Source organism: Felis catus, chromosome D1, assembly GCF_018350175.1.
Source record: "Felis catus isolate Fca126 chromosome D1, F.catus_Fca126_mat1.0, whole genome shotgun sequence".
In the NCBI taxonomy this organism is placed as follows: Eukaryota; Metazoa; Chordata; class Mammalia; order Carnivora; family Felidae; genus Felis; species Felis catus.
In genome coordinates, this window is record NC_058377.1 from 60904917 (window position 1) to 60930125 (window position 25209).

Consider the following 25209-nt stretch of genomic DNA (forward strand, 5'->3'; position numbering starts at 1 on the left):
TGCAAATGTTCTCCTTTCTCCGCATTCTTACCAACACTTGTTGCTTCTTGTATTGTTAATTTTAGTCATTGTGACGGGGTGATGTGGTACCTTATAGTGATTTTGATTTGTATTTCCTGGATGATGAGTGATGTTGAGCATCTTTTCATGTGTCCATTAGCCATCTGTATGTCTTCTTTGGAAAAAAGTCTATTCATGACTTCTGCCCATTTCTTAACTGGATTATTTGGGTTTTTTGGGTGTTGAGTTTGACAGGTTCTTTATGGATATTGAATACTAACCCATTATCAGATGTGTCACTTGCAAATACCTTCTCCCATTCCGTGGACTGCCTTTCAGTTTTTTTATTGTTTCCTTCACTGTGCAGAAGCTTTTTGTCTTGATGAGGTCCCAATAGTTCATTTTTCTTTGGTTTCCCTACCTCTGGTGGTGTGTCTAGTAAGAAGTTACTGTGGCCGCGTCAAAGAGATTGCTGCCTGTGGTCTCCTCTAGGATTTTGATAGTTTCCTGTTTCACATTTAGGTCTTTCACCCATTGGATTAACAATGGAATATAATGAATAATTTTATGCAAACAAATTAGACAAATGAGAGGGGAAAGTAAAATTCCTAGAATGTCAAAAATTCCCCAAGCTGTTTAAATAAAAGATTTTTAAAAATCTAAATAGATATATCAAGTAAAAGACTTGAATTAATTATTAAAATATTTCTCACAAAGAAAACTCCAGGTCTAGATGACTTTACTGTGAATTCTAGCATACATTTAAGGAAAAAAATAATACCATTTCAAAACAGACTCTCTCAGAAAATAGAGAAGGGAATATTTCCTAACTCCTTTTTGAAACTTGGATTACTTGATACAAAATCTGGGTACGTGTATCTCAAGAAAACTACAAAAATAACCCTTTATGAATAGAAATGTGAAAATTTTAAACAAAATATTAGTAAACACATATAGCAAGCAAAAAAAATTATATCATAAACAAATGAAGTTTACCCCAATAATCTGAGGTTGGTTTAACATTAAAAGTATTAATGTATAATACCATATAAATAAAGGAAAACAAAAAAAAGATGATTGTATCAGTAAATGAAGAAAAATCATTTTGACATCTAATACCCATTTATACTAAGAAACAAAACAAAACAAAAAAGTCTCAACAAATCATGGTCACATGAAAAGACTTTAGCATCATTAATCACTGGGAAAGTCAAATTAATTCTGTGATGAGGAACCACTACACATTCCATAAAATCTGACAGTGCCATGCATTGACAAGAATGTGCAGGAATTGAAATCCTTTTACATTATTGATGCAAGTATAAAATGGTTCAGCCACAAACAGTTGGACATTTTCTTCTAAATTAGAGAAATGCCTATCATACCATCCTGTATTCCTTTTCATGATATCAACCCAAACATGTCCATACAAAGAGTATATGCTAATGTTTGTAGGAGCATTTTCATAATAGTCAAAAGCTGTGAACAACCCAGATGTATTTCAACTACCAAAGGAATTAAATAAATATGTTTTACCATATGATAACATACTACTCAGCAAGGAAAAGGAACAAGCCATGAATACATTTGGCAACACGGATAAAACTCAAAACACTGTTAAATAGGAGAACACAATTTATTTTGTGATTCCATTTATATGAAATTTCCAGTAAAGGCAAATTATAAACATAGAAAGCATATCTGTGGTTTGCTGGAGCTGGAGAGAGGCCCAGGACCAACCTCAAACCACCATCAAGCAATCTTTTTATGTAATGGAAGTTTTAAAGTTTTGAAAAAAATGGAAGTTGTTTTGGGGTAATTGTTTCCAATTGTATAAATTTAATATAACTCTTCAAATTGTACACTTGAATCAATTCTATGATTTATAAATTATGCCACAACAAAGTAAGGTAAATAAATAAAAATAGCAAATTAAAAGAAATCATTAGCAGGTTATTACTATATTCTATGAGAGGTAATGTTAATTTTGCTAGAATGGTAGAAGCAAAAGTGAAGGGAATTTGAACTATGCAAAATGTATTTTGGTTTGGACTTAAAAGGCCTTGGTAAAGGATAAGATATAAGGAAGAGGGTAAGAAAAGATCTGGAATTTTGATTTGAGCAACTGGCTGGATTATGCTCTGGTTAGTGTGATTTGTTGAAATTATAAGCAGGTAGGAAAAAAAGTTTTGTTTTTGTTTTATAGTACTCATCATGCTAATTTTGAGTTTCCTATTTGATATCCACATGGAATTATCAAGTAGGAATTGGTCTTTAGATCAAGGCAGAATACAGGCCTGAAGATATGCTTTTTGGGGTAATCAATATATAGAGATATTAGATCAATAGGATTTGATAATATCACTCAGTGGGAGTGGATTTAAAGTATAGAACAGGGGCGCCTGGGTGGCGCAGTCGGTTAAGCGTCCGACTTCAGCCAGGTCACGATCTCGCGGTCCGTGAGTTCGAGCCCCGCGTCGGGCTCTGGGCTGATGGCTCAGAGCCTGGAGCCTGTTTCCCATTCTGTGTCTCCCTCTCTCTCTGCCCCTCCCCCGTTCATGCTCTGTCTCTCTCTGTCCCAAAAATAAATGTTGAAAAAAAATTTTTTAAAAAATAATAAAAAAAATAAAATAAAATAAAGTATAGAACAAAGACCAAGTAAGAGACACAGTGATATTTGATGTAGGAGGAAGATAAAAGGATATCAAAAAGTGGAAATTAAAACAGGAAGAAAACATGGTATCACAAAAAAATTAAAAATGAAAGTAAATCAACATAGAGGCAATTTTCCACTGCATTGAATCCTGCTGAAAAGGAGAGTAAGGTGACAGGCCAATGGTAACACCTGCAAAGAGAGTTTCAGTGGTGTGTTAAAGAATTGAGGAGAGAATGGGAAATACAGAGAAACAGAGACTACAGGCCACAACAATGAAAGGGGTTTACTGTGAAGCAGAGGAAGGAATGCGATAGTAACTAGAAGGCATGTGGAAACATGAATGAGCTTTTCTTTTCTTCCTTCCTTTCTTCCTTCCTTCCTCTCTTCTTTCTTTCTTTCTTTCTTTCTTTCTTTCTTTCTTTCTTTCTTTCTTTCTTTCTTTCTTTCTTTCTTTCTTTCATCTTTTAGAGAGAATTGTAAAGATTAGGCACTAAAGTATATTTGCATTTTTGTATAGCAAGTGAGGTACCATTCACATGGGACTGAGATGAATTCTATATTTGGATGGTTGCCATCACAAGTTTGCATTAGGGAAAAGTAGGTCCTCTGAGATCGAGACAAAGAGAGCAAAATGCCCAGAAGACGAAGTCTGTATAACTGTTGGCCCTGGGGACATCTCCAGGAAGCTTTGTCTCTAGAGGATTACTTCACAGGGAATTCTAGACTGGTGCTGCTCTTTTTAAATCTCTGGCTATACTGCTATGGTGGCCAGCATAGCATCTCTTAGACTAGGCTTTGGGTGAGTTGGGGAATAAACTGAGGCCTGGGTAGTGCTTTCTCTGAGGATACTTTCACAGAATGGAGGGACTGTGGTTATGGAGAATTCATAGAGAAATCATTAGAAGTCATGACTGAATGGATGTGGTGAAGGAGGTAGGATCTGTTAATCCCAGTATACTGTTTGATCTGGACTTTGAATTTGATGGCAGAAGTTGTCCTTGTGGAGAAAAGCTTATCATTTCCTATAGGACCTAATAGAACTTCATGGGGCACCTGGGTGGCTCAGTTAATTAAGCGCCTGACTTGGTTTCAGCTCAGGTCATGATTTCATGGTGAGTTCTAGCCCCAGGTCAGGCTCAGTTCTGCCCTGAGTGTACAGAGTCTGCTTGGGATTCTCTCTCTCCCTCTCTCTCTGTCCCTCCCCTGCTTGTGGGCTCTATGTCTCTTTCTCTCTCTCTCTCAAAATTAAAAAAAAAAAAAGCTTAAAAACAAAAGGACTAAATGGAATTTCAAAGCCTAGTGTTTAGAGCACCTGGATTTAAGTTTTAGTTTTGGGGTTCGAGTCAACATTAATTAACGTCTCTGACTCTTGTTTTACTCATGCATACTGGCAACAGTACTTTTCTCATAAGGTTTTTTTGACCATTAAAAGAGGTAGTGTATGTAAAGAGTTAAAAACAGAGCCTAGAGCATAAATAAGCATTCAATAAATATTAGAATTTTTTTTAGTATTAAAGAACTAAAATAATTTTAAATGTCTGCTCATTATACTTTGCATTGTCTCCGTTTTGGCAAGAATATTTTTTCAGCAAGAATTATTTTTCCATTTCCTTTACATTTTTCATTAAAATAGAAATAACTATTCTAACTAGTCCATGGCTCCTACCAAGGACACATCAAGGGGGCATAACTATGCTTCAGCCTGCAGTTCAGACACTTTAATAAAGAGTATATTATGATCATTTCTGTCCTTCAGAGAATAGCTCTTCTACCTGGCTGCCTGGGTGGAAAAGAGCATTGAATTATAGTTCCATAGTGGATAGAAAAGACTCTTGTTGCCTACCTTCTCTTCCAGCTCCATCCCCAAATATGCTTCATAAGCCACAGAAGCTCCAGTCCTTTTGTTGTGTGGAAAGTTTAGGTTTGATCCTGTCCATGGTGTGTAACTAATATTGATAGAGAGAGTTAAGCTGTGTCCAGCTGGGGATACAAACTGAAATATTGACCCATCTGTAAAGCATGTCTTTGTTCAACCCTGGGCACACATTCCTCCCCTATTGCTGATCTTGTTTCTCATGTGTTCTTTGATAAGGAAAGAAGTTGCTCCTTTTGGTCCTCTGATTACAATGGCATGCCTAGCACTTAGTAGGCATTTGACAAATATGAAGTCATTAATCATAAATTAATTAAACATGAAAAGCTTTTCCTGATTTTCAGTGTTGGGCTAAATTGGCTGAGGGATGGAGAGGTTTAGGTAATATAGAATTTGATAAAAAAAATATGAATGATATATGGGTAGGTAGATACATTTATCAGCACATAAATAGATTTCATGACTTATAAATACTTTGAGAGATAATTTTCAGTTAACTAAACATTAAAAAATTTATAGATAATAGATAAATATTGATTAGAGCTGCAATTTAATGAGTGTGTTTTCTTTGCCTGTTCTCATCCAAATGCCCTATCAATATTACCAGTGAATACTTTTAACTATCCCATGGTAGGTACTATTATTTTCATTTTCATTTTAAAGAGGTAAGGAATGAAGCACAGAGATTAAGTAACTCTGTGTCCAAGCACAGAGATTCAAACCCAGGTTATCTATCTCCAGGGTTTTTTAGTTTTAAAACTATTTTCTTAGCTAAATTTCCAGAAAAGAAACAAATAGAAAAATATATAATGAGACACAAGTTATGCAGCATATAGGTAAAAGACCCACAAAACCAAGTGGATCTAAGAGTTCTCAAGATGTCAGCCAGAATGTTGGGATTCTTTAAATCTGTATTCTTCTGGACCAATTTTCCAAATTCCAATAGAAATTTCTACAATGATGGAAATTTTCTGTGTCTGTATGACACAGTTCAATGGCCACTAACCTTATGTAGTTATTGAACACTTGAAACAGGGCTAGTACAACTAAGGTACTGATATTTAATTTGATTTAATGAATTTAAATGTAAATAGGCACAAATGTCTAGTGGCTACAATATTAGACGGTGTAGAACTAAACTATTGACTTACAGGAAACTTGGAGTAACTCTATTCTATCTCTATTCATGCCCAAGCATCCAGAGCTCTTTGCCCCTTGTGCTTTGTCTAGTAACTTTTCTCCTTTTTGTGACCCCGGGTTCCTATTCCATTTTCTCTAATGTGGGTCTTGAGATGGGCTTCAATAATGTATGAATTCACTTAATTTTTATACACAACTTTGTGCACGTGTGTGTGTGTGTGTGTGTGTGTGTGTGTGTGTGTGTGTGAACATTCTTATTTGGGAGACTCTTTATGAGATTCTCATAGGGTTATAACTCAAAAAACATTAAGAGCCATGATAGTACTACTCTTTCTTTTAATTCTAAACTCTTATTAGTTGTGGCTACACTGGCCCAAAAAGTGATTAGTTCAGCTGCACATTTGGATGTATTTTCCTGAAGATAATAGCAAATAATTGAAATAGAAGAGAGCTGTGTGGCACCAAAATTTTCATATTGATCTTTGTCAATGCAAGTGCTAGGCATTAATGTCTAGAATAGCCCATAGATCCATGTAGGCTTTACTCAGAGTGGGAAATATAGTTACTGGTAACTCAAGGTGGAGTTTACTAGAACAAACACATAGAAGTATGAGCAGAGAAGGTGAAGTCTTTATGGAGGCCCAGGGAAAGTTAAGTCCAGTTGAATTTTTAACACCGGGAACAGTGACTTCACCAATCTGACCAATGTTTGAACTTTGTCTTTTGGGACTTCTCCATGTTTGGAATTACTTTCATTTCATTCATTTCATTTCTAGAGATTTTTTTAAAAAATGTTTATTGATTTTTGAGGGGGGGGGCAGAGAGAGAGGGAGACACAGAATCCGAAGCAGGCTCCAGGCTCTGAGCTGTCAGCACAGAGCCTGATGTGGGGCTCGAACTCACAAGCTGTGAGATCATGACCTGAGCTGAAGCTGGACATTTAACCAACCAAGCAACCCAGGCACCCCTCATTCATTTCATTTTTTACCAAAGAAAAAAGTCCTGAGTAAATGAGACTGAATGGGAAGAGTTGGAAAGTTTCTGAAAAGGAGCTAAAGCAACTCTTTTTTGGCTTCTCTGAGTATTAGTTTTCTACTTATTCCATAACACATTACCACAATGTAGTGGCTTATAATATACATAGTTACTATCTTACAGTTCTTAAATTCAGAAGTCCCAGAAGACTGGTCTAAAATCAAGGTGTCAGCAAGTCTGCCTCCCTTTCTGAAGACTCTAGGGAAAATTCTGTTCCATTGCCTTTCCAGCTTCTAGAGGCTACCCACATTTCTTGGTTCTTGGTCCCCTTCCTTCATCTTCACCAGTTGAGCTGAGTCTTTCTCATGCTGCTATCTCTCTGGTTCTCTGCAGCTGGGAAAATTTCTTGTTTTAAGGACTCATATGATTAGATGTGGCCTACTTTGGTAATCCAGGATGATCTCCACATCTTGAGATCCTTAACGTTAATAACATCTGCGAAGTCTCTTTTGCCATGCAAGCTAACATATTCACACATTTCAAGAATTAGGATGTGCACATCCTGGGAGACCCCTATTCTGTCTACTATAGTGGGTCTTTCTAAAGTTCTTTGGCAGCCAGAGTAACTTCTCCTTCCATCATCTGCTACAAGCTCAGTCCTTTTAGTACCCACAGACTCCCAAGAATGCAGAAGGGCAGAGCTTTAAAGAGTACTTTAAAGGTACTTAAAGAGTACCTTTCATTCTCTGTCCCATATCATGCAGGTAGAAAAATTAGGTCCCAAAGAGCATTATGTGTAAATTACAACAATTTAAGATCACAATTAAGATACACACACATATACACACATCTGCATGTCTGTGTTTATGAACAGCCATTAGGTCACATTTGTGCTTGCTAACATTACCTGTTTGGTTCATTACCCACGTAAATGTACAATATAAAATTCTTCCTTAGCAAAGAAGCAAGTCAGCTAACTCCTTGATGTTTCCAGATGAATTATATTCCTATTGGGTGCAGGTGTTGGTTGAAGTTTTTCTTTTCCTTTCTCCTAAGTATTTTAGCATATGATGATCACTAATAGGAATTATTGCCTCATGGAGTAGGACCATCAATTTCTGTATCAGACTGTGATACAGAATACTAATGTGATACTAATACATGAGTGTATTAGAATAATATTTAAGTCACTCCCTCCTATGGCTACCATCTCAATACTTATTGCTACTGATTCTAATTGAAGCTGTTTGACTTAATGAGTTCTTCTGTTTTTGTGCAGACCTTCGTTCCACTATGTCACTGTTCAACCAAACTATTCATAACCATCAGACCTTTACCCTGATTGGGATTCCAGGAATGCCAGAGAAAGACTTCTGGATGGCCTTGCCCCTCTGCCTTCTTTACAGTAACACATTCCTAGGTAATTTCATTATCCTTGTTGTCATAAAGGTTGAGCGAAGTCTCCATGAACCCATGTATTATTTTCTGGCTATGCTAGCTGCCACTGACCTTAGCCTTTCATTATCTTCCATGCCCACCATGATAAGTGTTCACTTGTTTGACTGGCGCTCAGTAACCCTTGATGTCTGCATCACTCAGATGTTCTTTATCCACAACTTTGGAGGAGTGGAATCAGGTGTTCTGGTCGCCATGGCCTTTGATCGCTTTGTGGCTATTCGCTTCCCTTTGCGCTATGCCGCCATTCTCACTCATGGAGTCATCATCAAAATTGGAGCAGCAGTCCTGCTACGGAGTGTGAGTGTAGTGCTCCCTGTGCCTTTCCTCATCAAAAGGCTACCTTTCTGCCACTCCAATGTCCTTTCCCACGCATACTGCCTCCATCAGGATGCCATGAGGCTTGCCTGTGCTGACACCCGTGTCAATAGCATCTATGGTCTGCTGGCTGTGATCTTCATCATTGTACTAGATGCCTTGATCCTTTTGATTTCTTACTTTCTAATCCTCCATGCAGTACTGGGCATTGCTTCCAGAGAAGAGAGACTTAAGGCTCTTAATACCTGCTTCTCTCATATCTGTGCAGTACTGCTCTTCTATGTGCCTCTCATTGGCATGACTCTGATTCACCGCTTTGGGAAGCATTTGTCACCAGTAATACCCACACTTATGGCCAATATCTACCTGCTGCTCCCTCCTCTGCTCAATCCTGTTGTGTACAGTGTTAGGACCAAGCAGATCCGGCAGCGGATTGTCCGAGCATTCTGTGGGAACAGGATTGGCCATTAATGGCATCTATGAGTTCTGTGCGAATGCAGTCAAGTCAGGGAAGGGTATCCAATGCGGTACTGTCCAATAGAATTTCCTGCAGTGATGGAAATCTCTGTTATTTAGTGCATAACCACTAGCCACACATAGCTATTGAGCATTTGAAACTTTGATAGTACAACCAAGGAACTGAATTTGTTACTTTTATTTGATTTTAATTAATTGAAATATAAATGCAAATGGTCAAATGTAGCTAGTAGCTACTGTATTGAACAGGACAAATATGAGTTATCATATGCCCTTGCATAATGGTTTGGATGAAAGCAATAATTTATCTTAAGTAAACTGATAAAAATATGCATTTTCCCTTCTTAAAATGGTATATAACAGCTTACCAACATTCTGAAAAGTTTTATTTCTTTAAGTAATCTCTATACCCCATGTGGGGCTTGAACTCACAACCCTGAGATCAAGAGTCACATGCTCTTCTGACTGAGCCAGCCAATCACTCCACAGCTTATGAACACTTATATAAAATAAATGTATAAATAAATAATATTAAATAAATTTAGTATCAGTTTTAATAAACTTTTGACAAATGGATAGAATCACGTAACTACCACTGACACCAAAATACAGAAAATTCACATCACTCTCCAGAATTCCCTCATGCCACCTCTTTGTCATCAACCCCTCTATCCATACCCACTCACTCCTGGAAAGAACTGATTTATTCTCCATGCTTGTAATTCTCCTTTTTCCAGGGTATCTTGGACCCTGCAGTGTGTAGTCTCCCATGTCTGGCTTCTTAGCATAATGCATTTGAGATTCATTCATGTTGTAGTATGTATTGGTTGTTTCTTCCTTTTTATTGCTGAACACTATTCCATTATATGTCATTAACAATCTTTTAAAGAAAAATTCCCAGATTATTTTTGCTCCATTATAATCACTTTGGTATCCAACACTTAACATAGGACATTTCTGTTCTTTTGCTTTTTGTGTTTATTTGTATGTTCTTTGAGTATTTTTTATAAATATAAGGTGTGTATGTGCAACAGGTTGAAGCAAGAGAGAAAAAATATTAAAATGAAAATAACAAATGAGGAGTATGAGAGAATGGTGCCCTCAATGAACTGGAAGAATAGGAAACTATACATATACTTTAAATTTTAATTTTATTTCCACTTCTTTTTTGTCCAGAAAGCTTTTCTGACATGGCTGTAATTATGTTAAGAATTTCTCATACTGTACCCTAACTTACTAATAGTATATCTTCCCCGCTATTCTGTACACTTCATAAGAACAGGGACCCTTTTAACTTCATTTAAGTCTATCCCAGGTACTTAATGTAGTTCAGAACATATATGATATACGCTCAACATGTATTTTTTTAAAATTAACAAGTGAATGAAAACTGAACTTTATCAAGATTGATTCCATGCTTCCAAACCTCTTTGTCCCATTTAGTATTAGTAAGTCTCATTTGAAATTTCTAGAGCCACTCATTTTTGCTGACGGGAAGCAGTGGAAAGGGGTGGTGTTTGCATATAAATATGAACATTACCTACCAAGTAACTTTATGGAGTTTCTTAATCTCTCTACATACTCATTGGGATCAATATCTTTCTTCAGTGTTCCCAATAAAGATACAAGAATATGGACAGGAAAATGTTTCAAGGAGGATAAAAAGTAAATGATTATTAGATACGGTCAGAAGTATTAATTCACTGCCTACTATGCAGAGGTAGGATGAATAGATTGAGGACTGTGTTTTCAACCATATTTTCTGAAGATATAGTGGAAACAGTTGACTATAGAAGGCAGTATAGTATATAGGTTAAGATTTAGAGTAAGACAAACATGGACTTGAATGCCAGCTCTGTAACTTGCTAATTTTTAGATGGGTAAAGTTATTCAAAACCTGAGTTTCAATTTCTTTATCTGTGAAACAACGGAAAATAATACTAAACCCATAGGCTTGATGATGAATAAATACAATAATGTGTTTAAAGGGTTTAGTACGATTCTTGGCATGTATCATGAGTTCATCCAGTGCTAGTTTCATTATACTTAGAAGGGTAGGTGGGCTGCAGATGTGACTCAGTGAATAGGATGGCTTCTTAGGAGGGGCTCCTGGGTAAAAGGAGGGACATGGGAATTGCCACGGGGACAATGAGACCTATTAGGAAGAGTACATTTTGGAATAGAGAACAGAAGAAAGACTTCTTTGCACTCTCTTAATCGTACTCTGACACTCAGGGAGCCTCCCTGGCTGAGACTCTGTAGCCTAAGGCAGGGTGAGGAGGAATGATTGTAGTTATTGGATCCAGGCAGGCAGTTTTAGAAGATATCCATTACTGTCAGCCCCCAGGGCCAGGACTCAACTTACAACCCCTGATGAATGGAGATTGCATGGGCCTGGGAGCAGAGTTTGAAGCTGTCAGGAAGAGGTGTCTGAGCTGTTGTAGAGGAACATATTCTTATGGGTCCCATAATTCTTGCTCCATCCAGTACACTCACTAATAAAGACAGCTCTCTGTTGCCTAATGACTCTACTGATTTTCCTATAAAGCCCCTACTCTTGGGAGCTTGTTTAGTCCTTGCTATGTGGTGGAACCGGAGAGAGGTTGGTGGTGTTTCCTGCTGATGTGAACAGGTAAGAAGAGTGCATAAATGAATAAGGGATGGGAGGCAAATGGATTAAAGCATGAGGAATGCTAGGAGACAGAGGGAAGAGAGAAGTGCAATAAATGATAGTAGCTACAAGTAAGCTGGGGTGAAGAAATGGAGGGGTATACTGGAGCCTGGATAAAACTGAGATAGGGAGACAGAGGACAAGAGAAAAGAGGATAAACAGAAAAGGAGATAGGACTCAGAACTCTGCCTGTGGCCAAGACCATTAAGCTTACTAATTGAAGCTTTCTATTGTTCCAGATCCTACTTTACTAGCTAGCATTGGGAGAAGAAAAACAAGAATACCCAAATTTTAAGGAACTTACATTCCAGTTAAAGGAGATGACATCTGCATATATAATTCTAATATCAGCCATGCCTCCTTACTGTATTAAGAATCAAATGAGGAGCACCCAGGTATCTCAGTCAGTTGGGTGTCCAACTCTTGATTTTGGCTCAGGTCATGATCTACTGTTTGTGCTTTTGAGCCCCACATTAGGTTCTGCGCTGACGGTGCAGAGCCTGCTTGGGATTCTGTCTCTCTCCCTCTCTCAGTCCCTCTCAATGCCCCCCCCCTCTTTCTCAATATAAGTAAACTTAAAAAAAAATTAAAAAGAATAAAATGAAAGCTCCAAGCATGAAGTGGTGCAGATATTTAGCAGCAGAGGGGAAGTTTCTGGTTAACATAGCCTGAAGCTGTCAGGGAAGGTTCCACATTGTGGACAGAATAGATTTCAGTGTTGAAAAATGACCAGAAGGTTTGGGATTGATAAATGGACTGGTTTTACCATTACTGATGCCATGGATACATGGATTGGTTTTTACCATTACTGATGCAGGGATGTTGACCTTTGGGTCACTAAGTTACTGAATTGGGTGGATCTTATCCAAGTCAGTGAATCTAGGCTTTTGTATATGAATTGGTAGACACTGCTTTCTTTCTGGCCATTAGATGGAGAACTGAAAATAGAAAACTCTAGCCTATTCTGGGTAGAGGGCAGTGCAGAGAAAACCTTGATTAATGAAGGCACTGAACTTTAATTCTATAACTAGTTCCAGAGTGTATGAACTCACTGGATCTAGGGAGGAAAACTTTACTCCCTGTCCACATATCTACATTCCACAGGAAACAAGTTCTCCAGCAGCAAAATGAGCCATAGTCTCCTCTCCTCCTACCCTCCTTTCCTCACATCATCCGGTGTCATCTTTTTGTCCTTATTAGATACAATTCAAAGAATAGAAAATAACTGGTATCTGATTTATGGTAATCTTATCTCTCAGTTACTCTTCAATTCAAAAACTCCTCTCTACATACACCAGCACACAGAGATACACACAATATCAGTATATAAATATTTACACATATTCCTAAACATACATGGATGTCACAAGTATACTTCTTTAAATAAACCATGAGGACATTGTTCTCTCTTTTACTGATTTCTCATCTCTAACACTCCTCTAAATTATGTATATGTATATACAACAGAGTATAAACAATTCTTATATTTTAAAAGAAGAAAATCATACTGCCCAACTGTTCAACTTCTCTCATGAGCTTAGCTTCTAGAAATGGTTTATGGTTTAATGAAAAATGATAGACTTTAGAGTTAGTAAATCTGTTTTGAATTTTGAATCAGTACATATTTTACCTTTGATACACTATTTTATCTTGCCAGTTTGATTTCCTTTCTTTAAAATAGGAGAAAAACATCTATATCCATTTTCCTGGGCTTATATAAAATTATATACAAGATGGATAGTAAATGTTGACATATACAAAGGATCATAATTCTCCTTTTCTCTTAACCTAGTCTCCTTCTTCCAGTCAGTGAGAGGATATTTTCCCTGGTGTCTAGGGAATGATTTCCCTCTGGGTCATCCTTCCGTCAAAACTTCCAGGCTCAATTTATATTTCTCTCATCTAGTGTTTATCCATATCTCTATCATCTGTAAATTTTTTTTATCTACCCATTAATACATCTAATTAAATTAAATTATTTGAATCTTTACCACGTACCAATCACCAAGCTTTTCTCTAGAGAAAATAAAAAGATGAATACATATGTTTTATATTCCCAGAGAGCCAGCATTCTAGAGGAAGAAATAAATGTGATTAAGAAATAGACTTTTAGTGCTATAAAAACCACATGTAAAGTACTATTGAAGAAGAGTCAATAGATTGAGTGATTTGGTGTTGCAGAGAGTTTCTTGGATGGTTATCATGGAAGAAAGTCACTCTTTTTTTTTAATGTTTAACAGTGGCGTTTTAGGTAAATGATTGAAGGCATTTAACATTAAATTCAATTTACTTCACATTGTTGTTTGAAAATGCATTATTAGCAATTCTTAAATATTTCAAATCAACCAACTTAAGTACAGAAGGCCTGCTTGAAAGGAGCCTGGGACTCAAGTCCAGATCCCTAACCTCTCTTGCCATGAGTCACACTGTGATACTTCTGACTGGATCAGGAAGGGTCCTGCACCTGTCAACCTTGAAGTTCCCTCATATGAATTCACCAGTGATGACACAGTGATTGTTGGTTAGAGATTCACTTTTAATGTGTGTGTTCATCAGGTTGAGAAGAATAAAACAGAAATATCATAGCCTTTTGCTTTCCTATCTGGCTACTCTCCTCTTGTGTCCCCATGTGGTAATAACTCTTCAATAATATTTTGCCTTGGCTTCTCACACTATTCATTCCTCTGAGTTGAGTGAGTTTTGAATGCAAAAAATATTCTTTATTCATTTCTGTTTCCCTGGCCATCAGCAGTAACTGACATTGAAATAGTCATTTAGAGTCTAAATGGTTGACATGATACAACAAGTTTGTAATCTATATCTCATTTGGCACTAGTTTTCCTAATTCTTAGTGTTTTTTCCAAACATGTATAATATAACAATATTAAATATTATACCAGAAAAAGCAATTCATCTTTTTTTTTCCTTTGGAGTAACAAGTGATTATTTCTATCAACATCTTCAGTAGACTGGAGGAGGGGGAGAAAATAAGGAACAACCTCTTATATTTATGTTTATGTAGCAACTCACAGGGCCTGATACTAGCAAATTTCTTGCACCCACTCAGATACAAGACAGAAAACCTAGATTACTGAAAAATAACAATACTTATGGCTGGCCAGATCCACACAACACCTGAAATGAGTATATTATTCTTTGTTAGCTCTTTGGGTTTTTTGTTTTTTGGTTTTTTTTGGAATTTACCATCTTTCTTTTTTGAGTTCATTCATTTATTTTGAGAGAAAGAATGCAAGTGGGTGAGGATCAGAGAAAGAGGAGAGAGAGAAAGAACTCCAAACAGGCTCCACATGGTCAGTGCAGAGTCCAATATGGGGCTTGAACTCATGAACTGTGAGATCCTGACCTGAGTCAAAGTCAAATGCTTAACTGGCTGATCCACCCAGGCGGCCCTCTTAGCTCTTTGTTGATGACTATATACCCTAGGTACAAATTTTAAAATCAGCAATGATGACACCAGCAATGATGATGTCAGTGAACACACCCTAAATAGAATTGCAACAGTCATCTTAAATATGACACCATCTCTGTTTTCTATACAGCTGCCATTCTATGGACTTTCTCACTCAGTGAACTACTTTATATTCCAATTTGTGATGTCACTTCAGTTTTCCATGTCTCAGAGTGATTCCTGTTTAGTTATTAATCTCCACTTCCATCCCATCCATGCTTTTTACAAAGGCATTCATCACATGTTGCTGAGTGCTTCCCATGACTTATTTTTAGTTTATTTATTTTGAGAGAGAGAGAGAGAGAGAGAGAGAGAGAGAGAGAGAGAGAGAATGGGGGAGGGGCAGAGAAAGGGAGAGAGATAATCCTAAGCAGGCTACAAACTGTGAGCACACAGCTCAATATGGGGCTCCATCTCACAAACTGTGAGATCATGACCTGAGCCAAAATGAAGAGTTAAATGCTTAACCGACTGAGCCACCCAGGTGTCCTTTCTCATGACTTTTATATGGGTGTTTTGTCTAAGCGTACCTGCTATATCTAGATTAGGACACCTGAAATCATGTATTCCAGAATACTGTTTGGAATTTTCACAGGATTCATTAGAGCAGTCTACTCACAATGACTTGGTTCGGAGTCACATGCTAACTATCCATGGGAAGGAGTAGAAACAAGTATCCCAAGGTGTAAGATGGAGAAAAGGAGGATAAGACCTACTTATTTCAATACCCTGGAAAAGTATGCAGAGATACAGAATTAGACCATAAGATAAATCCAAGTTCCATATATATATGGAGTGGGAAGGGACAAATTATAGAAACCATCCCACTATAGGAAAAGGAATAAAGAAACCCAGATACCAAAAGGAGACTTCTAATAGAGTCTACTAGAAGAGGCTGGGTAATAGAGGTACAAGGATACCTTCGGATACAATATCCCAGACCAGCTTCCAGCAAGAAAATCATGGAGTATGCCATCACAGGTGCCCAGTGGCTCTTGTGTGCTTGTCTACTATTTCCTGAGCAACTATACTGCTTGGGCACTTAATGCAAAGACCCATCAGTTGTCACTGTGTTGGTGTGTGTGCTTGTGTATGACATAAGCCTATATGCATTTCCCACTTCCAGCTTTAGGACTAGTCTGAGCAGTAGGGTGGGGATGAGCCTAGAGAGACTGATGGTTATAACTGGGAGAAGACAGAGGAAGAAAACTGGGGCCAGTTTCTGACAAGACAAAGTCAATATACTGTAGAATTATGCAATAGGTGCCATATTTAGATGGAGGATTTTGAATACAGAAAAACAACTGTGTAATTTGGGAACAGTTTATACTAGAGAACTTGAAAAAAGGACCAATAAGACAAACACTACAATTGTTGTTTCTCTTTTCAGGGTGTGTTCTCAACCCACCATGGTGATTTTCAATAATACTACATCATCTTCCTCAAACTTCCTACTCACTGCATTTCCTGGTCTGGAACTTGCACATGTCTGGATCTCTATTCCTGTCTGCTGTCTCTATGCCATTGCCCTCTTGGGAAACAGCACGATTCTGCTCGTCATCATTGTTGAGAGGAGTCTTCACAAGCCCATGTACTATTTCCTCGCCATGCTGTCAGCTGTTGATCTATGTCTGACCATCTCAACCCTTCCCACTGTTCTTGGGGTTCTCTGGTTTCATGCCCGGGAGATTAGCTTGAAAGCTTGCCTCATTCAAATGTTCTTTGTACATGGCTTCTCCTTCCTGGAGTCTTCAGTGCTGGTAGCCATGGCCTTTGACCGCCTCATGGCTATCTGTAACCCACTGAAGTATGCTATTGTCTTCACAGACATGATAATCTTGGTGATTGGACTGGTCATCTGCATACGGCAAGTAATTTTAATCTTTCCCATGATTCTAGCCTTGACGAGAGTATCTTTTCACGGAGGCCAAGAGCTTTCCCACCCATTTTGCTACCATCCAGACATGATTAAATACACATATTCCAACCCCTGGATCAGCAATTTTTTGGGCATGTTTCTTCAGCTCTACCTGACTGGCACTGACTTACTGTTCATTCTTTTCTCCTACGTTCTGATTCTCCGAACCGTCTTGAGTATCGTGGCCCCTAAGAAACAACAAAAAGCTCTCAGCACTTGTGTCTGTCACATCTGTGCTGTCACTGTTTTCTATGTGCCAATGATCAGCCTGTCCTTTACACACCGCCTTTTCAGCTCCACCCCAAAAGTGGTCTGTAGCATTTTGGCCAATGTTTATTTGTTCTTACCACCTGTACTGAACCCTGTCATTTACAGCTTGAAGACCAAGACCATCCGACAGGCTATGCTCCAGCTGCTCCACTTTAAGGGCTCATAGGGTCCCAGTGTGAGGAGTCATAGAGGACCCTGGGGTTGAAGGAGAGAGAAGTTATATTTGAGCAATAAAAGGATCTGGGTCTGTGCCACCAGGCATTTTAGTTACTGAAGCAGTTTCACTTAAATCATAGGAGCAGAAAGAGAATACTTTTCCCCTAAGCTTATCAAAAGTTAAAAAAAAACCTACCATTCAAAACCAAATTAATTGTGTATATGTCCCTCAAACATTTAAAATAATTATATGGAACTCCTGTGCACATTAAAAGCACAATAATATCATTTTATTCTGGTTGAACAATTTAATTATCTGCCTAAAAATGGTAATTCTTAGACCAAAAATTAATATATATAATTTTATGTCTGTGTTCAGCTGCCAAAAGTCATTTATTTCTGTGGTCAGATTTCCCAGGGGGCATCAGAGATTTTTTTTTTTTTCCTTGAGGTGCTAAGTGAAAGAGTTACGTGTGTGCAAAAACACGCACATTGCAAGTTGTAATTTAAAACTCTAGGAAACTCTTACACACTGATTTCAGTTCCTAAAGTCACTTCTAGGGAGCCCCATCTCCTTGCAGATGCACTCCCTGAACCTCTATCTTTTCTTGAATCCTTTTTCTCCTCAGCAAACGTGAAATTGTCACTGAACTAATTGCTATTTGTTATACCTCCAATGAGTCCAATATCTAAAGTTACATATCATTCTTCATTATTTTTCCCATTGCCTAGATATTCTAATACAGTTCTGATTCTCACTCTGAAGCACCTCTTCCGTATCTGCTGGGCTTCAGGACAGTACTTTTTTTCTATTTGCCCTTGTTTCATGGGTGGTTAAGTTTTTACCTAGCTGTTGGGCTCCTGGACCTTTTGGTGTACTTGTCATTGTAGAATTGAACAGTGACTTTGATGCTTAGTAGGAAATCTTTAGAATACCTTGCTTAACAATACTTATTTGATCAAGAAGTAATCTGGGGTGCTTGGGTGGCTCAGTCAGTGAAGCACCAGACTTCAGCTCAGGTCATGAACTCACAGTTGGTGAATTTGAGCCCTGTGTCCAGCTCTGTGCTGACAGCTCAGAGCCTGGAGCCTACTTTGGATTCTGTGTCTCCCTCTCTCTTTGTTCCTCCACTGCTTGCACTCTGTCTCTTCTCTCTCAAAAATAAATAAAGATTAACAATAATAATAATAACAATAACAACAACAACAACAACAATAATAGTAATAATAGAATAGAAGGAACCTCACTATAGAGTTGATGGGATGTTGGGGGAATTCTCCTAAGTTTTTTTTGTTTTTGTTTTTGTTTTTTGTTTTTTTTTACATACAAAGTTATGAAACTCTGTTCCACTCAGGATAATTCATGTCTGAGCACAGGAGACCAAGCAGATATTCTGATCTGAGCCACTTGTCTCCTCTCCTACATCACCTTCCTACTCCTGGCAGACAAGGAATACCGCTTCCAAACTCTTGTGTGTTTGCCTTGGCTTTCTGTTCTGCTCAAACACTGACAATTTTGTGACTGCTTTGCCCAAACCAAGAGACACCAGTCTCTGATCCTGGAATCAACGTGTGGCAGAGTAGACATGCCAGAGAACACCCTACTCTAACTATCCAGACTTTTCCTCATCAGTTCTTACAAATGCTAATGGCTCCTTAATTGCTTCCTTACAGACCTTTCTAAAAGTTTTTGTTCTTAGATCCCCAACTCCATTTACAATTCCTGAATTTTATCATCTGGAAAAACACTTTAAAAATTTTTTCCTAAGTTTGGAGCCAAAACTTATTGGCAGCAAAAGCTAGCATAAACAGGTATGAATGTATTTATGGTCATTATTTATTCTACATTGAGTGAATGTCTACACATTTCACCACAGAAATATAGCTGTGCTTGAATACAGGGTAATGCCTCCAGGGTTATAGAGATGTTTAGAGTATAAGAAACTCTGAATTTCAAGAGTTTTAGGTAAACAATTCTATAAATGTGCAAGCATTCTTCCAGTTTTATCATGGCCAATATTTAAGGCAGTCTACTGCATGTCTGTTAATCTTTTATTATTCCAAATGTGCTTTTCATATCTGGCTTAAAATGTAACTCACCTGCTCAGTACCAAAAACACTGTTATCAATGTTTTTTATTCCCCATAGCAGTTGTTAATAGGACATGAATGTGTTTTGTTGTTACTTCAAAGGATGTGTTTAATAATTTGGGGATTGTTCTAATTATATCTTGTATGTATGTAAGTACATATAATTATACACACATATGTGTACTATATACAGTTAAAATTTTGTGATTAAAAAGGTAACAAAAATCACTCACAATCCTACTAATGAGGAATTTTACGATATATAACTATCTTTTTTAATAAGCCAACATATGTGTACATACACATACATTTATTAACTAGGATAGTAGTGTATACTCAGATGTATATCCTATTTGCTTGAAATTATTTATCATTTTCTGTTAATCATATATTACATTTTTATATTAGACTTTATTTTAGACTTTACTTCCCCTAGGAAGCTCTCTCACTTGATTCTCCACTATAATGGTCAAGTTACCAGTCTTTTATTCTTTTATTTGCTTTCTTATATGTGTGCTTAAACTTATCATACTTTACTCCATGGATTTAATTTTTTATTTACTGTTCTCCCCACCACCAGACTGTAAACCCCTTGATAGCATAAATGTAAGTTTCATTTAATCCTTATCATCTAATATAGTGCTTAACAAATGCCACTTAGTTGTTGATTCTGTGTTGCATAGGTGAATAATACTTAATATTATTTGTGTATCATGGTTTATGTTTAACATTTCAGTAGTTTACAGTATTTTTATCATAGACAATAATCCTTGATTTATATTAGAAATAAATATTTGATCACCCCTCTGATTGTGTTCTTCTATTCCTAGAATGTGAATTATTAAATTTATAAGGAGATAAAATAATAGTTGGTCTGCTGTAGTGCATGAGGTTGTAGGCTCTGGAAATGGGTTTAGACTTAAGCTCCTAACACTTTATAGTTCTGTATTTTTGGAAAACTTGTTTAACTTCTCAAAGCTTTAGCTTCTAAATCCACAAAACCGGAGGGATTAATAAAATCTACCTTCCCATGTTCTTACAAAAGTTAATTGTGTTAATACAAGTAAGTATATAACCCAGTGTTTGGTGCCTGGTGAACACTGAATTATACCATATGTTAACTAACTGGAATTTAAATAAAAACTTGAAAAAACATCTTTGTACTTAATTCCCAGTTTACTTAGTTTATTTTTGTGTGTAATAAAGGATCACACACAATTATGGTTTTTTAAATAGGTTGTAATTTTTTCTACCACTATTATTTGAATAACCTATTTTCAATAAGGTTCTGATATTCCTTAATTATATATTACTTTCATATCATTTAGAGTATGTTGAAGTGTTTATTCTTTCGTTGTTCTTCCCATTGATTTGTTGAGCAAACTACATGCAATTTTATAGCTGTTTAATAAATGTTGCTATCATATGAAACTTTATTACACTTTCTATTTGTTTTTATCTTATATTTTCCAGTTGACATTTGTAAAACTTTTTTTAGAATTATTTTGCTACACTCTCAGTGAAATGTTCCTGGAAGCTTGATTGGGAATACATTGAGCCTATATGATAATTGAGGAAAACAGATGTTAGCCTATTCACTCTTATGATCCAGATAAACATTATTGACATGTTATGACTTGAGCAGTTTCTGTTTTGTAAAGATCTGAGTTTCTTAGTTGAGGGCAAATACTAAAAAAATGGAGGATAATATTCTTCTTGTTTCTTTCATGACAACCTATTTACTTTTTCTTGTGGCTAAACAGGACATGAACTATTTTTCAGGGCAACTTCTTTGACTTAAAATTTATAGTTACATCTTATTCATTTGGCCATAGTGTTTTTATCATTCTAGACGTTCTGTGTGCTTACAATTTATCATCATATTCTGACTGTTCAAAGGTTTGTGTGTATGTGTGTGTGTGTGTGTGTGTGTGTGTGTGTGCATGTGTGCTTCTTTTCTCAAAGTTGAGAAATGTGTCAGACTGCTATCCAGATGTCATTATATACAGCGTACAAGTCTGGAGATACGATAATAAATTTAATGTATACAGTTTCTTTAAGGAAACACAATTGAAGTAAGACAGGTGAATTAATAACATAACTGAAATCAACCTGGGAGGAAGCCCAATGGTTTGTCCCTCCCTTCCTTGGTTAAACTATGGGCATCCAGAATGGGTCAGCTTTTGTGCAATAAGAACTCAGTTAAACTCACTTGGGGACATAAAATATATAAGAATATTTATTCAACAGAGAACATCTTGTTCAAAATGGTTCTTTGGAACAAACAATACTAAATACTTGTGAGTTCAACTGAGATAATGAAACATTGAAATTGATTACCAATCATTTTTTCCCAATCCATAGTACAGACTTTTTAAGAGTTTTGGTTGACTTATTCTAAAATTTATGTTTTATACTTTGTCTACTATGAAGTACTCACAAATAACAGATGAATAGGAAACAGATGAATTTTACAGAACGTATACTGAGATAACCAATCTACTTTAGTTGGCTATTTATCTTTTTTTTAATGTTTATTCATTTTTGAGAGAGTGTGTGCATGTGCATGAGTGGGGGAGGGGCAAAGAGAGAGGGAGAGAGAATCCCAAGCAGGATTTGTGCTGTCAGCACAGAGCCAAAGACAGGCTCCATCTCATGAACCATGAGATCATGACCTGAGCCAAAATCAAGGGTTGAATGCTTAACCGACTGGGCCACTGAGGTTCCCCTGGGCCACTTATCTTTTCAAAAAATGGAACCATATATGTATGAATATGATTTTATATTACTTAACATATGATCATATTTTCTGCTAGTTTAAAATTATTTCTAACTTGTTTAGTGTAATTGAATATATCATAGGTCAAAATACCAAGTGCCTAAACAAGCATGAGAGCCATTATTTTAAAGTAGTTAAGAATATCAATGTTTTAAAAATTACTGAACTACTAGCTTTCCTATCTCCTACTACTAGCAGCATACTCTCTCATTCTCCTTTTAAGAACTATAATTTCTTGGAGCCCTGTTGTAATATAGAGAAAAAATCTGATCTGTCTTAAAGGATGTTGTGAGAGAGTTTATTCTCATATTTCCAGGCTATGAAAGCTCTAACATTAAAAACAATCACTGGTTGTCCCTATTTGATTACTAAGGAAAGAGAAAAGGGAGAAAAATTTTAACCAATTTGGACTTAACAGTACACTTCTTTCCTTAAGTGGGAAATCAAGGATTTTCATTGAATTGACTGAAGAACCCTCAACAAATACATGTCTGAAGGCTGCCTGAAGGAAAATCCAATTGGATTGGCATAACACCTTTTAACTTCCAACTCCGTTGGTATTTATTTTCTAAAATTTTTTAATGTTTTTATTTGTTTGAGAGAGAGAGAAAGCACACAAGTAGGGGAGGAGCAGAGAGACAGGGAGACACAGAATCCGAAACAGGCTCCAGGCTCTGAGCTGTCAACATAGAGCCCGACGCGGGGCTCAAACTTGTGAACTGTGAAATCATGACCTGAGCTAAAGTCAGACGTTTAACTGACTGAGCCACCCAGGTGCCCCAGGATTCATTTTCCATAAGGGGGCACAAGCTCTACTTCTATGTGTATTTACCCTTGTGCTGTAAACAGTGTAACTAAAATTCCAAAGCAGTATATCGATTCATGATTTTAATAGTATTGTAAAACTATTCCATACTCACCTGTCAATGCCCGCATCAGTCCTAGGCTCACAGACCTCAGTGCCCAGCCCACGTGTTGTAGTGATTATAAGGATGATTAAGGGAGATAATAATAAACATCTATAATACTTTGCTTAGAGATATATTATTTAATTCTCCACTCTTGGTTGACCTTGCCTTACTTTTCCCCATACCTTTATTTTAGACATAATTTCCCCCAAACCTTCTCACGAATTTGCTGCGTCTTCACACAGTATACAATGGGATTCACCAGAGGTGGTACTAGTAAGAAAACGTCCGCAATGAGGATCATGGCCACTGGGGACTTGTGCTTGCCAAAACGGTGCATGGAGGCCAAAGCAATGATGGGCACATAGAAGATGAGCACAGCACAGATGTGGGAGACACAGGTGTTGAGAGCCTTGAGCCGCTCCTTATGGGATCCAATTCCCATCACTGTCTTCAGGATGAATATGTAGGACACAACAATGAACACACTGTCTGACATCATACAGAGGGCAACAAAGAAACCATAGAAAAAGTTGACTGTGTTGTCAGAGCAGGCCAGCTTCATGACATCCTGGTGTAGACAATAAGAGTGAGAAAGTAGGCTTTTCCTACAATATGTCAATTTTTTGAGAGTGAAAGGGAATGGGAGGACTAAGAGCATGCTTTTAATTAGAAACACCAGGCCCATTTTGGCAACTCTGGCATTGGTGAGGATAGAGCTATATCTCAGAGGGTGACGTATGGCCAAAAAGCGGTCAAAAGACATGGCCAGGAGCACTGAGGACTCCATATCTGTAAATCCGTGGATAAAGAATTCTTGAGCAAAGCAGGCATTTGGGGAAATTCCTGTAGCATTGAAAACAAATATCCTCAGCATAGTGGGGAGGGATGAGAGGGAGAGGCCCAAGTCAGAGACAGCCAACCCAGAAAGGAAATAGTACATGGGTGCATGGAGTGAGGACTCTGTCCTGATCACAAAGAGGATGGTGCAGTTGCCAAAGATGGCCACCAGGTACATGAAGCAGATGGGGACAGAGATCCAAGCATGAATATGTTCCAGTCCTGGGATTCCAATCAGGAAGAAGGTGGTGATCTCAATGTTAGAGGAATTGATACTGTGCATGATGAATCAGATGGAAAGTGTTTATTCCCAGATCTGAAATGACACTTTTAACATAAATGACATTTTCAGCATAAAAAACACTCCTTTCAGCACTTTCCTCTGAGACATAAAGAAAATACAGTTTTGAAAGACTCATATCCTGGAATAAAAGAATGAAGTATTTCTTCTGAACAAACTATTAGTAATAGTGTCAGATAATGTTAACTGACAAGGAGAACCAGGAATATAGGAACTATCTTTACCAATCACATTTCTCCATAAAGTCTTCAGAAAAACTACTCACATAAAGAGCAGTGACCTGCAAATAAATTCCCCCCTTTTCTATTAGGATATTCCCCTTCCCATCCCAATCTAATGAAAAATTTTATACAGTTATGCTGAACCATAGGATAATTCTTTTAGTTTGGTCCAGAGTAAGCCTAGAATTAAATAAACAAACAAAAAACAAAACAAAACAAAAACCCAAAAAATAAAAAACAACCCTCCCCCCCACACACACAAACAAAAAGAAAAAAAAAACAGGAACCTGGAGAAAGTAGATTTAAGAGAGTGGATACTAAGTGGTTTCTCTAATTTCTATAGACTTTTGCTCCAAATATGTTTTAGGCAAGGGCTTGAGCTTCTAAAGCTGATCTTACTCACAAGCTCTCCACAGGAAGAAGTACAAAGAAAGGACAGAAAATAGGTGATGTGCACTTGACTGTTAACCCTCTCTTATATAGTATAGTGAAAAATCCCATTTTCTTATATAGAGCAGATAGAATGTTCTTTAACATGATTAATCCATATCAGTACTCTCCATCCATGAGCATGGGAGGAGAGAGAGATTCTTAGGCTTGCTTTACAGTCCAACATATGCTCTCATAAATACAAAGTGACTTAGCCAATTGGACTATACGCCAGCCATGATGAGTGGCAAAGTGGTAGACAT

At 37.2% G+C, this 25209-nt stretch overlaps 3 protein-coding genes across 3 annotated transcripts in view; 2 read left to right on the plus strand and 1 right to left on the minus strand.

Annotated features, from left to right (window-relative positions):
• The window catches only part of LOC101081161 (olfactory receptor 51H1-like), a 309613-nt gene extending 294813 nt beyond the window's left edge, over nucleotides 1–14800 (plus strand). The window contains exon 5 of the mRNA XM_045038810.1: nucleotides 7924–14800. Coding sequence (XP_044894745.1) covers nucleotides 7924–8888 — 965 coding nt within the window. The 3' untranslated portion in view covers nucleotides 8889–14800. The remainder of the gene's footprint in view (nucleotides 1–7923) is intronic.
• A 65-nt stretch (nucleotides 14801–14865) lies between these two features.
• On the plus strand, nucleotides 14866–18376 carry LOC101081408 (olfactory receptor 51T1). Its single transcript, XM_045038815.1, has one exon. It carries the CDS (start codon nucleotides 16444–16446, stop codon nucleotides 17386–17388), a length of 945 nt encoding a protein of 314 aa, XP_044894750.1. The 5' UTR covers nucleotides 14866–16443; the 3' UTR covers nucleotides 17389–18376.
• A 4715-nt stretch (nucleotides 18377–23091) lies between these two features.
• Nucleotides 23092–24500, minus strand: LOC101091896 (olfactory receptor 51A7-like). The gene has a single exon (XM_003992798.3). It carries the CDS (start codon nucleotides 24276–24278, stop codon nucleotides 23343–23345), a length of 936 nt encoding a protein of 311 aa, XP_003992847.1. The 5' UTR covers nucleotides 24279–24500; the 3' UTR covers nucleotides 23092–23342.
• Between the last annotated feature and the right edge of the window lie 709 nt (nucleotides 24501–25209).